The sequence below is a fragment of the Rhinoderma darwinii genome, chromosome 12, assembly GCF_050947455.1.
Source record: "Rhinoderma darwinii isolate aRhiDar2 chromosome 12, aRhiDar2.hap1, whole genome shotgun sequence".
In the NCBI taxonomy this organism is placed as follows: domain Eukaryota; kingdom Metazoa; phylum Chordata; class Amphibia; order Anura; family Rhinodermatidae; genus Rhinoderma; species Rhinoderma darwinii.
The window spans coordinates 62,646,370-62,663,629 of NC_134698.1; the positions used below are offsets into that span (position 1 = coordinate 62,646,370).

Here is a 17,260-nt window from a genome sequence, read left to right on the forward strand (position 1 = left end):
CTTGCTTAAAAACTGGTACAAGAGAAAAAAACTGGGAGAGATTTACCAAGCAAAATGTGCCAGAATACTGGCACAAATTGTGCCAAAAAAGTGGTGTATATGGTGTGCGCCACATTTATTATGTTTTAGTCACTTTCTGTACCTTCCTAGACAGTTTGGAAAGTGTCTAGAAAAAAGGGCATGGCTAAGGGAAGTATTAAAATGTGCCAGACATAAAACAGTGTGTTTCATTTTTTTGCCACAACATATTTGTGTAAAGTATGCCAACCATGAGGTGGCATAAGCAAAAGTGTCTATTATGTCTAGAAACATGAGCCCAATTAAACATATAACATGCGCCACTGGGATACATTTGTCATTTTTCTGCCTACTGGATAGGTGATAGATAGTAGATCAGCGTGGATTCAACATGGCTAGGACGGGGACCACGATCCCCTCCATCCAGCTGCATGATCACGGCAAAATGGGGGCTTGCGTGGAGGGTGTGGCCGAACATACGTGCTGCTATTTCATTCAACCTTCCCTTTAAGAATCCTTTTCAGGGGGACATGAGACTTTACACACTTTGCAGTTTGCAGAAATATTTTCTTCCTTGTAAACCTTCCCACAAGTACAGATCATGCCCTATAACTGCTGCCATAGTGTCTCCATTAACAGTAGCATCAGAATGACCCCCCATTTACAGTGCCAGCAGTGTCCCTAATAAACAAGAGGCAAAGTCCTTCCCGGCACACAGCCATAGACGTAAATTAAAGTCTGGCTACCTACAGCCGCCATTAGGGGGAGCAAACTGCATACATATTTCTACAGCTCCCATTGTAGTCAATGTGAGCAATATAAATAGCTATTCAGCAAGCTCCCCCTAGTGGTGTCTAACACCAGGAGTGCAGGGGATCTAGAAACTTCCGATAATCCAGGAGAGTAGGCAAGTAATAATAGTAGACAGTTACAGTGAAAACTATTGACTGATGTCCTATAACTGTATAGTTCCAGTTATAATGCTATATACAAGGATTGAACACGATAGTTCGATTCGCTCTGTGATCTTCCAAATTGATCTGTGTGGTGGTCAATGTCACCTAGGATTTTAGAGGGCAAACAACATGTTGGATGTGTTCTGTGAGCTATTACGTTGTGATTATGTGATTGATTTACTTTGCGTGGATCTGATCTGCGTTTTACTGGGTTGGTCTGTGTGGCGGTCATGTGATCGTGAGATGCGGTCAGCTGACTCGGGGCTGTATCTATAGAGTGATGTTCCGTGTAGTAAGGCGCTGGGCTGGGGTGTGGAGGTCCCCGGATGTACATACGTTGCACAGGCCAGTATGTTTGTCTGTCTCCCCTCAGTCTGGGCTTGCGGATGAGAAGCTGCACGTCCGGGTACAGGGGCTTAGTCCTAACGTTCCGGTGACATTTAGGGCCGTAGTAGTGGATGAGCAGGGTTGCCTCTTTGACTCCTGTGCCCACTTTGAGTCTGATCGCTCTGGCACTGTAGATCTGCACAGGGATGCCTCTCTGGGGGGTGACTACACGGGGATGCTGCCCATGGGACTGCTATGGAGTTTGTCTCCCTCTGTCATGGAGAAGCCTTACCAAAGGCTGGAGAGAAGCAGTGTGTACAAGTCTATGGTGGTGGAGGTGCTGGTGCATGAAGGGCACAGTGGCCCTAAGGCTTTACCAGGAGCCGTCGTGGCTAAAACTAAATTTGAGAGACTGTTTGCTGCCCCTGGAGTGCGGAGGATCAGACTGAGACAGGGGGCGGTTAGAGGCAGCTTGTTTTTACCCCCAGGTAATAATCGCACTGCAGCCGCGAGTAAAGGACGGAAAGATCATACTGTCAACAATGAGTATCTGATGTATTGGGGGGGGGGGCTTGATGATTATTATTCGCACCGTTTGTTTACATTGCACTCAGTATAATCTGTATTTTGTCACATACGTGTTGTCAGGTTTTCTGGACTTACTCCCTCTACAAACTATAACAATTTAGTCCATAGAGGACAGGGGAAGCCGGATTTTCTGCAGAAGATTAGTGCCTGTTTGGAAGTCCGTCAACCCATTGCGACAGCCCCTCTGCTACAACAAATCTTACCATACACAGCAGCAATCCTCTATATGAACCTATAAACCTTGTCACTTACGCTGAAAATACTCTAAAAAGCCAATATCTACACTTGGGGACACTTTAAGGAGGACCTGTCGCCTCTCCTGACATGTCTATTTTATTACATACTTTTATTCCCCAGGAAATAACAATTCTGCAACATATTTTCTTCGGCGTACCGTTCCTCTGGTATTCCTCCTAGAATTTTTTTCATTTATCTGGGTGTTACCGTTCCCCTTGTCAAAGGGGAGTGTCCCTACAGTCTCTCTCAGCCCTGATTGGACAGTGTCAGTCTGTGTAAGGACACACCCCCAACTGGTAACGCCCAGCTGTCAATTTATTAAATAATTTTGAACATCACAACCTAGAGATTCAAGAAAAGATGCTCCGGCGGAATTATTTTATAGGGAAAACAATTATTTGCTGAAACAGGAATGTCCGTAGAGGTGACCGGCCCTCATTACCGCAGCTCTAAGTGTAGATATTGACTTCATAGAGTATTGCCAGCGTAAGTGACCAGGTGTATAGGATCACATAGAGCATTGCTGTATATTCACACGGGGCAGATCGTTGCAAAAATTTCTGCAATTCATAAATCTATAAGGGGTTGTTTCTGCAGCATGTGCATGGATGTCTGCAATAGGGATGTCACGATACCAGAATTTGGACTTCGATACCGATACTTCGTTTAGTATTGCGATTTCGATACCAATTTCTATACTTTGCCAGCAATAATAATAAAAAAAAAAAAGTTCTTCCATTTTCTGATGTGAGGCGCGACGTGTGATGAATTTTGAATGTGCCGCACATTAATGGTAATTAACCCCATCATGTTTCTCAGTCATAATGGGTTAATGTGTAAGGTATATGATGGGGTTAATTACTATTAATGTGAGGCACATGGAGGTTAAATTAATCGCACCTCGCGCCTCACATTAATAAGTGAAAGAAAGCCGTGTTTCATTTTTTTACAACGTACACATCATAAATGATGCAAAAAAATTGTTGTGCCGGTTATTACTGAATGTGTGAATATTTTATATATTGAGACTTATTTTAATGTTTATTGTAAAAAAAAGGTGTATGTGTATTTTTTTTAAATTTAACATTACTTTGTTTTTACTTTTATTTTTAAACTTTAATGTACTGGCATATATCTATATCCCAGTACATTAGCCTGTGTACTGATAGTACACAGGCAGTTGTTAGGACAGACCTAAGTATGCCCTAACAACAGGAAATATGGTCAGACAGCCATGAGGTCTGTCAATGGACCCTGGGCTGTCTGCCCATACATGGTATGACCCTCGATCGCGTTACAGGAATTCCCTGTGACGCGATCCAGGGGCATCCCCCCTTCTCATTTCCTCTTGAATGCTGCAGTCAGCTTTGATGGCAGCATTCAGGGGAATAACGGCGGAGATGAGAGGTTTCTCTGATGTCTGCCGTTATAGAGCGAAGCTGCGGCTTTGTAATACAGCCATTGCCCCGTTCCTGACAGGAAGTGCGCGCGCGGTCAGCATGAGGAGATGCGGCCAGCGCTGCACTAATGAGCGGCGGCGCAGGCACTGAAGATAGAACATGGGGGTGATTTGCAGTGCGCCCGCCATGTTCTGTCTTCAGCGCCGCCGCTCATTAGTGCAGCGCCGGCCGCATCGCATCATCCTGACCCCGCGAACTTGTCAGGACTCAGGAGCGGGCAATGGCTGTATCACACAGCCGCAGCCCCGCTCTCATACATTCATGTGTTACTATACTTATTTGTGCGGCTGCGCAGCTAAGTATCGAAATACAGGAAATAGCGGTATCGAACCGTTTGGGGATGCAGAGTATCGAAACAGTATCGAAGTTTCGATGCATCGTGCATCCCTAGTCTGCAATCGCCATTCAGATCTAACAAATCTTCCACATGTGAATAGACCCGAATATGCCAAGTTCTGCCTCTAGTCAAAATGTGGGTACAAAGACGCAACAAAAATTATATCATTTATTTGATTGGCTGTGAGTAAGATGAATATTTTAATCTAGTAGGCAGTAAAGAAGGAGCTCGGTTTACAGCAAAGCGTCCTTAGCACGCTTGAGGTTGTTTTGCTAATGTTGTTCTCATTACATTACCTGGCACACGTTGGCATTTTTTTCTTATTTATTATTGCATTGCCAGGGGAGGGCTCCTTTCCTGGCGTGATTGACATGTTTGGGGATGATGGTGGCCTGGTGGAGTATCGTTCCAGCCTGCTAGCCAGCCGTGGCTTTGCTTCTCTGACTCTGCCATACTTTGCCTTTGAAGACCTTCCACCTGCAATGACTGAATTCCATCTGGAGTATTTTGAGGAAGCGGCAACATTTCTATCCCGACATCCAAAAGTAAGACCCGGTGGAGATCTGTTTTCGGTTTATAATGAGTTCTCCACTTCAGAAAAATACTTTTTGTGTTCTATCTGTTCCTGGAACGCTGAGTGACAACCCGAATGGCCATCATTGCAGTTCCAACAGGTTGTCACCAAGGTTTCCTGGACCTCAAATGGCAAGTCTACCTCAGTATGCGAAAATTTGACCCCGGGGTTATGTATCCATGCATCATAGCAGCCCTGCTGGTTGACATCCCCTCTTGGGAGAGCTCTAAAGGATATGACTAATAGACTTTAAATTAAAAGTACAGTATAGGGGCTATATTTTATGTCTGGCATATCAGTAATATATAGTGTTGAAGGTTTTTCTTTTTACCTCTATTGTTCTTCTTTTTAAAGATTGAAGGTCCTGGAGTCGGTGTGATCGGTACTGGTAAAGGTGCAGATCTGGCTCTGTCCATGATCACTTATCTACCCCAGGTGGTTGCAGCAGTTAGTATATCTGGTTGCTGTGCCAATACAGCTGCCCCTCTGCGCTACAAAGATTTCACCATCCCAGCCTTGACATACGACATGAGCCGGGTCCAGATCTCTGAAACAGCCGTTTTTGATGTCTCTGAAGCACTTGATGATCCACTGGATCCAGCGAACAGTCAGTGCCTCATCCCGGTAGAGAAAGCCCAAGGTGCATTTATGTTTATTGTAGGAGAAGATGATCTGAATTGGAAAAGTTCTGTCTATGCAAAGGCTGCGGTGTCTCGCTTGCAAGAAAGTGGGAATAATCAATATAAACTGCTCTCTTACCCCGGAGCCGGGCATCGGATTGACCCGCCATGCAGTCCTTTCTGCCCAGTTTCTGTGGATAGAGTTCTTGGGGTGCCTATTTTCGGAGGAGGAGAGCTTAAAACTCACTGTCAAGCTCAGGAAGACTCCTGGCAGAAAATTCAAGACTTTTTTCATGCGCATTTAAAATGATATGAAAACTGAGCCAAGATGTCTGGCTTTACCCTGAATGTGACGTTCCTCTGTGAGGTAGCACTGTGCCAATATTTCAAGATCCCGGATTCAAACCCTAAACTTTTATCTTACACTGTGATCATAAGTACAATAAAAAAATGTTGTCCGTTTGACCCATTTAGGTTAGCTTTTTTTGCCACTGTTCCCCTCTGCTTTGTCATCCCTGCATGTTTTAGGAAAAACAGGCAGGGGTGACAGTGGAAAGGAAAATAGTAAAACAAAACAATGGAGAGTTCTTTAACCCCTTATATTTTAAACCTAAATGACCAAGCAATTTTTTGTTTTTCCATCGTTGCATTCAAAGAGCTATAATTTTTTTTTTTTTTTCCGTCAACATAGCTGTATAAGGACTTTGTGGGACAAGTTGTATTTTTTTAATAGCATCATTTCGGGCTACTTATAATTTGAGTTAACGTTTTATTAATTTTTTTGGTGGGGTAATAGGGGAAAAAAACAGAAATTTCGCCACTTTTTTTTTCTGTGTGTCTTAAATTGACGCTGTTTAGCGTGTGGTATAAATAACATTAACTTTATTCAGCGGGTCGTTACGATTTTATCTCGGTTTTTTTATGTTTTACTACTTTTACATAGTAAAGACCCTTTTTTTTTTTTCTAAATTATTTGTTTTTGTGTCGCCATGTTTTAAGAGCCATAACTTATTTTTCTGCTGACGTAGCTGTATGTAGTTTTTATTGGTACCATTTTGGAGTACATGCGACTTTTTGATCACTTTTTAGCAATTTTTTTTGAAGGCAGGACAAGCCGAAAACAGCAATTCTGGCATGGTTTTTTTATTTTATTTCTTACAGCGTTCACCATGCGGGTTAAATAATGCAACAGTTTTAAAGTTGGGGTTGTTACGGACACGGCAATACCAAATACGTGTAACCTTTTTTTTTTAAAAATTTTTATAATAAAGTATTTCGAAAGGGGGGGAAAAGTGTATTTTTTAATTTTTTTTTCCTTTCTTTTTTTTTTTTTAGTCCCACTAGGGGACTTCACCATGCGATCTTTTGATTGCTTTTATAATACACTGTAATACTTATGTATTGCAGTGTATTATTGCCTGTCAGTGTAAAACTGACAGGCATCTGTTAGGCCATGCCTCCGGTGTGGCCTCACAGGCGTTTACTAAAGGCAGACCTTGGGGGCCTTTGTTAAGTCCCCAGGCTGCCATAGAAACCAACGGCACCCCGCGTTCGCATCGCGGGATGCTGGTCGGGTGATAGAGGGAGCCCCCTCCCTCTAAAACCACTCAGATGCAGCGGTCGCTATTGACCTACTGTAACGTCCGTGGTCGCAGACCACAAACTCTTTCCATCCAGTCGACGCCCTTCTCTCCAGAGATGTCTTCACATGCAGCCGTCCTGTTCCATAGTGACCACCAGGGTGCGCTCGCGAGCTCAGTCCAGACTTAAAGGAACAGTGTCATCACAAATTATTTTTTTATATGTTAAAGATGTTAGTGCTTTATTAAAAACGTTTATATTTATTTGTGTGTTTGTGTTTTACTTTTTCTTATTTTTACACTTTTTCTTCCCTATGGGGGCTGCCATTTTTTGTTCCATTTCTGTATGTGTCGATTAACGACACATACAGACATGGAATACGGCAGCCACAGTCCCATAGTGACTGCGAACGGCTCCCGTCCCATTCACTTGTGTGTACGGCGTCTGTGTGGGAACTGCGCATGCGCCGCTCCCACACAGTCCAATTTGAAATTGGCGCCGTCCGGCGCCATTTTCCTGTGGACCGGAAGTCGTGGCCGGACAGTAATATTACTACTTCCGGTCGCGGCTTCCGGACTTGTGCACTTGGACCAGCGGCAGCAGACGGAGCGGACGGGCCAGAGGGAGCCGCGGCGTCAGGAGCAGGTAAGAGATTTCAATGTATGTTCGTGTTTGTGTGTGTTTACTACTGTATGTAAACCTACTACACTGTGTGTTAGCTCAAAAAATGGCGACACACAGTGTAGGAGGTTACACCGTTCAAACCCCTCGTTTATCCCGGCACTAGCCAGGATAAAGGAGGGGGGGGGATGCTGAGAGCTCACTAGAGCGAGGGCTTTTTACCCAATTTTGCAATGCTGCAATTTTGGGAATAGCTCCATCTAGTGACCAGAAATGGGAAATATTCTAAATTAGAATTAATTTATAATATTTCCTGACTCGTGAAAAAAATAAAAAAAATTTGAACAATGTTTAATCACCCACACACTAAATGTTTAATTTAAAAAAAACAAACATGTTTTTCTGGCAACACATTACCTTTAAGGAGCCAAAGCGCACACAGGTGGGAGATTGATCTAGTTGCTCCCAGAGCACCCTGGGCTATAAGAAGGGCTGTGCCCCTCCCTGCAATGCCTGAGCGTTGTTGTCGTTATCCTAGTATGCCTAATAAAATGGTTTCCTAGTGTTTCCCGTTCCTACTACCTGTAACCTGTATCCCGTGCTATGCTGGTCAAGTACTGTGTTGAGCTGAAGTCGCGCTGTGCTGTGTTCCACGCCTGTTTTGCTACACCACGCCTGGAGCCTGCCTGCTGCCTAGTCCCAGCAGAGCCTGTCTTGCTACTGTCTGAGCTACTACAGGTACACTATACGAACTATAGACTGTGTCCTGTTGGCCAGCTGCCATACCGTAAAGGCGATACAGCCCAGTGGGTCCACGTACCCAACGTGACACCGCTGCATCTGTGGGTTTAAACATATTCGGAGACCACTAGTGTCTTCACAACAGCTGATTGGCAGGGCTGTAGAGAGTCGGACCCCCTTCGATCAGGTATCGTGATCCTGAGGATGGGCTATCAATTTCTTATGACTGGAAAACCCCTTTAATGTCTGAGACCTAACTAGAAAACTCCTTTAAGTACTTAAACAAATATTTTCAGCCTTTGTAAAAAATGTCCCCTCAATGGGCACTTTACAGGACTTCGTGTCACAGTTACATGAATGTAAATATCGAAGTAAACAGATTTTCAGAGCAAACATGGTTTATATTCCGTCTCTGTGGCAGTGCACACGAGACATTTTTTCATCACAAACTCTTTAATAGGAGAGTCGTTACGGTCAGATTAATACGAAATGCCGCCATATAAAAACTGAGGTCTAGCAGGTCCCCTAAAAAAGTGTATTGGAGGTTGTACATGATACGGTAGTGTGCACAAGTCCTTAGCGTCATGAAATGTTTGAAGAATCCTAATATTTTTGCAGTAAAAATAACCTCCTTTTCCCTACACACAAATGAGTTGGCTTTTTTATGTCCTTGACTGAGATAGATCCTGTGAATTTTCTAGGCGTTGGTACCATCACTACAGCAGCGTCCCACTTGTCATGAGACTTGTCCCATATTTTTTTATGTACTGGTGGATATAGAGTAAAAAATTTGATGTGCTCAAATTTTTTCAATAAAAAAAATATTACGTATTTGGCTTATATGACCATTCACATAATGGTTTCGTTTTTTGTTTGTTTTTTATCCAGTGTGCAGGAAATAATTCTAAGCAGACAGTTTGATATTCACTGAGACAGTTCATAGGATTTTTTTTATTTTTTTTTTGTATTTTGTTTTTAATACAATAGGTGAAAATGGCCACAGACATTAGTGATCCGAGATTTGATGATCATTATTTGTCTTGGGAGCGCCATACAAGAGGGCGCAGCTACAAAAGACGGTCTCTACAGCTTCTTTTTTTAAAACCGGTTCCAGCAGACTCGCCTGATGAATCCACCTATTAGCAGAAGAACGTTGGGATGTAGGGACCTTTTTAAAGGTATGTTCTCAGAGGCCGGATACTCTGCAGATTTTCCGCAAAGGAAAATCCGTAGCGGAATCGCATAGATTCGCAGTTAATAGAAATCATTGTGGATTTTCCGCGGCGGTTTATATGCAGCTGCGGTTTTAACTGCAAAATTGCTGTAGAAACTGCAACAAATTACAGCTTGCGATTTTTGATGACAAATTTTATGCTATATACACGTTTAAGGGGGAAAAGACTCAGCATTTCTAAATTGACATGATGTGGAATCTAAAGTTGCACCGCAGCTAAATTTCCACACGAATGGTATGGAATATTTCGATGTAATTCAACAATAATAAAAAATTCCACACGAATTATGTGCGGGCTTTCCATATCTTAATCCATTGCGAAAAATCTGCAGTGGGAACATAACCTTGATCTGTTCCATGGCGCAAATAGGAGCCAAGTTCCAGTGGTCTCTCTCTTTTCACTTTCCGAAGGGTTTAAATAAGGCATGAATGGAGAAAAAATATTTATTCATCCCTCCTGTTGACTCTGCACCTATTCTTAACCCCTTAAGGACGCAGCCTAGTTTGGGCCTTAAGGCTCAGAGCCCATTTTTCAAATCTGACATATTTCACTTTATGTGGTAATAACGTCGGAATGCTTAAACCTATCCAAGCGATTCTGAGATTGTTTTCTCGTGACACTTTGGGCTTCATGTTCGTGGTAAAATTTGGTCGATATATTCAGTCTTTATTTGTGAAAAATTGCAAAATTTAGAGAAAATTTACAAAAAATAGCATTTTTCAGAATTTAAATGCATCTGCTTGAAAAACAGATGGTTATACCACCCAAAATAGTTACTAGTTCACATTTCCCATATGTCTACTTTAGATTGGCATCGTTTTTTGAACATTCTTTTATTTTTCTTGGACGTTACAAGGCTTAGAACATAAACAGCAATTTCTCATATTCTTAAGAAAATTTCAAAAGCCTTTTTTTGAAGGTGCCAGTTCAGTTCTGAAGTGGATTTGAGGGGCCTATGTATTAGAAACCCCCATAAAACACCCCATTTTAAAAACTAGACCCCTCAAAGTATTCAAAACAGCATATAGAAAGTTTTTTAACCCTTCAGGCATTTCACAGGAATTAAAGCAAAGTGGAAATTAAATTTGCAAATTTCATTTTTTCTGCTGAATTTCAATTTTATTCAATTTTTTTTTAGTAACAGAGAAGGTTTTACCAGAGAAACACTACTAAATATGTATTGTCCAGATTCTGCAGTTTTTAGAAATGTCCCACATGTGGCCCTACTGCGCTCGTGGACTAAAACACAAGCCCTAGAAGCAAAGAAGCACCTAGTGCATTTTGAGGCCTCTTTTTTATTATAATATATTTTAGGCAGCATGCCAGGTTTGAAGAGGCGTTGAGGTATCAAAACAATGGAAACCCACCAGAAGTGACCCCATTTTGGAAATTACACCCCTCAAGGAATTCATTTATGGTTTTTGTTATTTTGACCGCACAGTTTTTTCACAGCACCTATTTGAATTGGGCTGGGAAATGAAAAAAATGATATTTTTTCCAATAAAATGTCATTTTTGATCAAATTTTCTTATTTTCACAGGGAACAACATACCCCATTTTGTTGCCCAATTTGTCCTTAGTGCGGCAATACCCCATTTGTGGTGATAAACTGCCGTTTGGGCCCATGGGAGGGCTCAGAAGGAAAGGAGCGCTATGTGTTTGTTGGAGTCCAGATTTTGCTGGATTGGTTTTCGGGTGCCATGTCGCATTTGCAGAGCCCCAGAGGTATCAAAGCAATGGAAACCCACCAGAAGTGACCCCATTTTGGAAACTACACCCCTCAAGGAATTCATTTATGGTTTTTGTTATCATTTTGACCGCACAGGTTTTTCACAGCACCTATTTGAATTGGGCTGTGAAATGAAAAAAATTATATTTTTTCCAATAAGATGTCATTTTTGATCAAAATTTCTTATTTTCACAAGGAACAACATACCCCATTTTGTTGCCCAATTTGTCCTTAGTGCGGCAATACCCCATTTGTGGTGATAAACTGCCGTTTGGGCCCATGGGAGGGCTCAGACGGAAAGGAGCGCTATGTGTTTGTTGGAGTCCAGATTTTGCTGGATTGGTTTTCGGGTGCCATGTTGCATTTGCAGAGCCCCAGAGGTATCAAAGCAATGGAAACCCACCAGAAGTGACCCCATTTTGGAAACTACACCCCTCAAGGAATTCATTTATGGTTTTTGTTATCATTTTGACCGCACAGTTTTTTCACAGCACCTATTTGAATTGGGCTGTGAAATGAAAAAAATGATATTTTTTCCAATAAGATGTCATTTTTGATCAAAATTTCTTATTTTCACAAGGAACAACATACCCCATTTTGTTGCCCAATTTGTCCTTAGTGCGGCAATACCCCATTTGTGGTGATAAACTGCCCTTTGGGCCCATGGGAGGGCTCAGAAGGAAAGGACCACCATTTGGCCTACTGGAGCTTTTCTGGTGCTAAGTCATGTGTGCAGAAGCCCCTGAGGTACCAGTACAGTTGAAACCCCCGAGAAGTGACCCCATTTTAAAAACTACACCCCTTAAGACATTCATCTAGAGGTGTAGTGAGCATTTTGACCCCACAGGTACTGTGTAAAAGATAATGCGCAGCAGATGGTGCAGTGTGAGATTTGCAATTTTATATATGTATATGCCATTTCAGTGTCCAATATAGTGTGCCCAGCATGCGCCACCGGAGATATACACCCCTTAAATTGTAATGTGGGTTCTCCTGGGTACGACAATACCCTACATGTGGCTGTTATCAGCTGCCTGGGCATACGGCAGGGCTCAGAAGGGAAAGATGAGGGGGGTAAGCTGTGCGGAGTGCATCAGGGTAAATTGAAAATCAAGGGATGTATGATACATTTTAAAACAATCTTTTATACAGAGCCCTGGTTTTTCGGGACACGTGTCACATTGGTATATTGTGTTCTTCCTTATCCCCCTCTTATAGCAGACTCTGCACCTCTTTTGACTCTTTCCCTTTCCACCGGTTTGGGGACCTTCTCCTGGAAAGTGTTGCCCTGGTACGATGCGCCCCCCCTTCCTGGTCCCTAAAGATTAGATCTTGAAATTCTAGGAAAGTTCCCCTCTGGCCTGCACATCGACGTAGCACATACGCATTGTACAAAGCCATCTGTATGATGTGCCCGGCCAGCTTCTTATACTACACCGCATGGCACTGTAGGGCTTCAGGACTTGATTTGACAAGTCCATCCCTCCCATGTACCTATTGTAGTCCAGGATGCAGTCTGGTTTGGGGGTGGCCTTTCCTTCATATATCCTAAACCTGTATGTATACCCTGATGCACTCTCGCACAGCTTATACATCTTCACGCCATACCTTGCCCTCTTACCTGGCAGGTACTGGCGGAATTGAACCCTCCCTTTAAAATGTACCAGGGACTCATCAATAGAAAAACACTTCTCGGGGGTGTATGCTTGGGAAAACCGGGCACTGGAACGGTCTAATAGGGGTCTCCGTTTATACAAACGGTCAAAACTGGGGTCATCTCGGAGTGGGCACGGCTCATTATCAGTATAATGTAAGAAGCGAAGTATTGCCTCATTTATTTATTTTTTTAGGTTCCAGTTCATTTCTGAAGTTGCTTTGAGGGGCCCATATATTAGAAACCCCTATCAAACACCCCATTTTAGAAACTAGACCCCTCAAAGTATTCACAACAGCATTTAGAAAGTTTATGAACCCTTTAGGTGTTTCACAGAAATTTAGAGGAAAGTAGAGGTGAAATTTACTCTTTTTATACCATTTTTTTTATAACACAAAAGGATTTATCAGTGAAATGCAACTCAATACGTATTGCCCAGATTCTGCAGTTTAGAGAAATATCCCACATGTGGCCCTTGGGCGGTAATGGACTGAAGCACCGGCCTCCGAAGCAAAGGAGCACCTAGCGGATTTTGAGCCCTCTTTTTTATTAGGCACCATGTCCGGTTTGAAGAGGTCTTGTGGTGCCAAAACATTGGAAACCCCCCAAAAGTGACCCCAATTTGGAAACTAGACCCCTTGAGGAATCCATTGTAGTTTTCATGGGGTGCATGCGGCTTTTTGATCAGTTTTTATTCCATTTTTAGTTGGCGTGGTGACTAATAAACAGCAATTCTACTATTGTTTTTGTATACTTTTTTTTTTACAGCGTTCACCGTGCGCTATAAATGATATATTAACTTTATTCTGCGGGGCGATACGATCACGGCGATACCAGATGTTTATAGTTTTTTTTTATGTCTTATGGCGTTTGCACAATAAAATACGTTTTGTAAACAATCATTCACTTTTTGTGTTACCTTATTCTAAGAGCCATAACGTTTTTATTTTTCAATCAATAAAGCCGTGCGAGGACTTATTTTTTGCGTAACGAACTGTAGTTTCGATCAGTACCATTTTTAGGTACATGCGACTTTTTGATCTCTTTTTATTCCATTTTTTGGGAGGTGAAGTGACCAAACAATTGTGATTGTGGTACGGTTTATTAATATTTTTTTTTACGGCGTTCACCGTGCGGGATAAATAACAAAATAATTTTGTAGTTCAGGCCGTTACGGACGCGGCGATACCAATTATGTATAGTTTATTTGTTTGTTTATATATTTTTATTAATAATAAAGGCCTGATAAGGGAAAAAGTGGGACTTTTACTTTTATTACTTTTAAAACTTTTATTTTCTTATTTTTACACATCTTTTTTTAACTTTTTTTTTACTTTATTACTTTGTCCCACTAGGGGACATGAGGGCAGGAGGCCCTGATCGCTATTCTAATACACTGCACTACATGCGTAGTGCAGTGTATTAGAACTGTCAGCTACTCACTGACAGCAAGCATAGTGGGTCCTGACGTTGTCAGGACCCACTAGGCTTCCGTCTATGGCATAGCCGGACGCCATTGTTTGGTGTCCGGTTGCCATAGTCACCATCGCCGGCCGCTATCGCGTAGCAGGCCGGCGATGGCAGCTTAACCCCTAAAAAGCCGCGATCTCTATAGAACGCGGCTTTTAAGGGGTTAATCAGCGGGGACACAGCGATCGGTCCCCGCTGTAGGAGCTGTGACAGCTGCTGAACAAGACAGCAGCGTCACAGCTCCTGTATGTGTCGGGAGGACGGCCGAAACGGCCGTTACTCCCGTGACGTACTATTACGGCATGGAGCGCGAACGATACAGCTGCCATGACGTAATAGTACGTCAAGGAGCGGGAAGGGGTTAATGATAACACCTTTGAACATGGTAAGACCGTGTGTGTGTGTGTGTGTGTATATATATATATATATATATATATATATACACACTACCGTTCAAAAGTTTGGGGTCACTTAGAAATTTCCTTATTTTTGAAAGAAAAGCACAGTTTTTTTTCAATGAAGATAACCTTAAATTAATCAGAAATACACTCTATACATTGTTAATGTGCTAAATGACTATTCTAGCTGCAAACATCTGTTTTTTAATGCAATATCTACATAGGTGTATAGAGGCCCATTTCCAGCAACCATCACTCCAGTGTTCTAATGGTATAATGTGTTTGCTAACTGTGTTAGAAGGCTAATGGATGATTAGAAAACGCTTGAAAACCCTTGTGCAATTATGTTCGCACCGCTGTAAACAGTTTTGCTGTTTAGAGGAGCTATAAAACTGACCTTCCTTTGAGCTAGTTGAGAATCTGGAGCATTACATTTGTGGGTTCGATTAAACTCTCAAAATGGCTAGAAAAAGAGCACTTTCATGTGAAACTCGACAGTCTATTCTTGTTCTTAGAAATGAAGGCTATTCCATGCGAGAAATTGCCAAGAAACTGAAGATTTCCTACAACGGTGTGTACTACTCCCTTCAGAGGACAGCACAAACAGGCTCTAACCAGAGTAGAAAGAGAAGTGGGAGGCCTCGCTGCACAACTGAGCAACAAGACAAGTACATTAGAGTCTCTAGTTTGAGAAATAGACGCCTCACAGGTCCTCAACTGGCAGCTTCATTAAATAGTACCCGCAAAACGCCAGTGTCAACGTCTACAGTGAAGAGGCGACTCCGGGATGCTGGCCTTCAGGGCAGAGTGGCAAAGAAAAAGCCATATCTGAGACTGGCTAATAAAAGGAAAAGATTAATATGGGCAAAAGCACACAGACATTGGACAGAGGAAGATTGGAAAAAAGTGTTATGGACAGACGAATCGAAGTTTGAGGTGTTTGGATCACACAGAAGAACATTTGTGAGACGCAGAACAGCTGAAAAGATGCTGGAAGAGTGCCTGACGCCATCTGTCAAGCATGGTGGAGGTAATGTGATGGTCTGGGGTTGCTTTGGTGCTGGTAAAGTGGGAGATTTGTACAAGGTAAAAGGGATTTTGAATAAGGAAGGCTATCACTCCATTTTGCAACGCCATGCCATACCCTGTGGACAGCGCTTGATTGGAGCCAATTTCATCCTACAACAGGACAATGACCCAAAGCACCTCCAAATTATGAAAGAACTATTTAGGGAAGAAGCAGGCAGCTGGTATTCTATCTGTAATGGAGTGGCCAGCGCAGTCACCAGATCTCAACCCCATAGAGCTGTTGTGGGAGCAGCTTGACCGTATGGTACGCAAGAAGTGCCCATCAAGCCAATCCAACTTGTGGGAGGGCCTTCTGGAAGCATGGGGTGAAATTTCTCCCGATTACCTCAGCAAATTAACAGCTAGAATGCCAAAGGTCTGCAATGCTGTAATTGCTGCAAATGGAGCATTCTTTGACGAAAGCAAAGTTTGAAGGAGAAAATTATTATTTGAAATAAAAATCATTATTTCTAACCTTGTCAATGTCTTGACTATATTTTCTAGTCATTTTGCAACTCATTTGATAATTATAAGTGTGAGTTTTCATGGAAAACACAAAATTGTCTGGGTGACCCCAAACTTTTGAACGGTAGTGTATATATGTGTGTGTGTGTGTGTTAATAGGCAGGCAATCTGGAGAAAGGGTTCATTGGCCCCCACAACGTTGCGGTGTTCTCTACATTCTGGATCGGTGGAGGGGGCTGAGAGCTTGCCGCCTCACTGATAATGTACTCCTAATGTTGAATATTTGTGAAAATCTGTACATCTTTTTGCCAGTAAAAAGGATATATTCAACTGGAAGCAAGTGTAACTTTAACGGCTGCCACATGATGGAGGCAAGGAGTCCACTTCATGTTGATGCGCTTTATTAAATTTATTCTATAATCCTACATATATTGTTACAGTTGACCGTTTTGTATGACTATTATAGAGTAATCTCAGCAAAAGGAGGAAGGGAAGTCCTTTCCCAAGAGAAGGTTTTCCTTCTCTCTTATTGGGGCCACGTGGTATAGCTATAGGGGCGCATCTTGCTGTTATCCGATTATAGTTTTGTCCAAAAAAATTTGAAGGTAACATAGACTTCCTATGTTTACCTGACAGGATGAATTATGGCTGGAAAATATGTCATGTGAATGTACCTTAAAGAGACACTACGTCAAAAAGCAGTTTCCATTGGCATTCTCATCTGAAATCATGTCAGAAACCGCTGCCGTTGTGGCTTAATGGTGCATTCTACATTCCCGTTAAATGTATGATCACTATAATTTTACAGACTACATCTAGAATTAATCTGTAGAAAGAGTTGAGTTACTTTATAAATACATTGCTTATAACGGTCCAACTTGACAGCATGTATTACATTCCAGAGCTGCATTCACGTCTCAGAGCTGAAATCTCCCATCACTGCTTACTATTTCACTGTCTGCACAGATCATTCTCTTGTGATTTGCCTTATAGAAATTATACTTTTTACATCAGGCATTGTAAGGTAATCTGTTGTAGGAAAATCTAATTACAGGAGTTTAGCTAATCTGTCGACTGTTTTCTATCGTCAATCAGCAGAATTATGAATACAGCTCTGGGCCATAGTACACATCAAGACACCTCTATATGTAAGGGGCTCACTTGGTTCTTTTTAGTTGGAA

General features: G+C 42.2%; 1 protein-coding gene across 3 annotated transcripts in view; it reads left to right on the plus strand.

Annotated features, from left to right (window-relative positions):
* Window positions 1–1,214: 1,214 nt before the first annotated feature.
* Window positions 1,215–17,260, plus strand: part of LOC142665315 (uncharacterized) — a 38,789-nt gene continuing 22,743 nt past the window's right edge. Inside the window, exons 1-2 of one of the 3 annotated variants that reach the window (XM_075844990.1) lie at window positions 1,215–1,789; window positions 4,266–4,468. In XM_075844990.1, coding sequence (XP_075701105.1) covers window positions 1,255–1,789; window positions 4,266–4,468 — 738 coding nt within the window. In that variant the 5' untranslated portion in view covers window positions 1,215–1,254. The remainder of the gene's footprint in view (window positions 1,790–4,265; window positions 4,469–17,260) is intronic. The other 2 variants (XM_075844992.1, XM_075844991.1) reach the window with 2 other exon arrangements.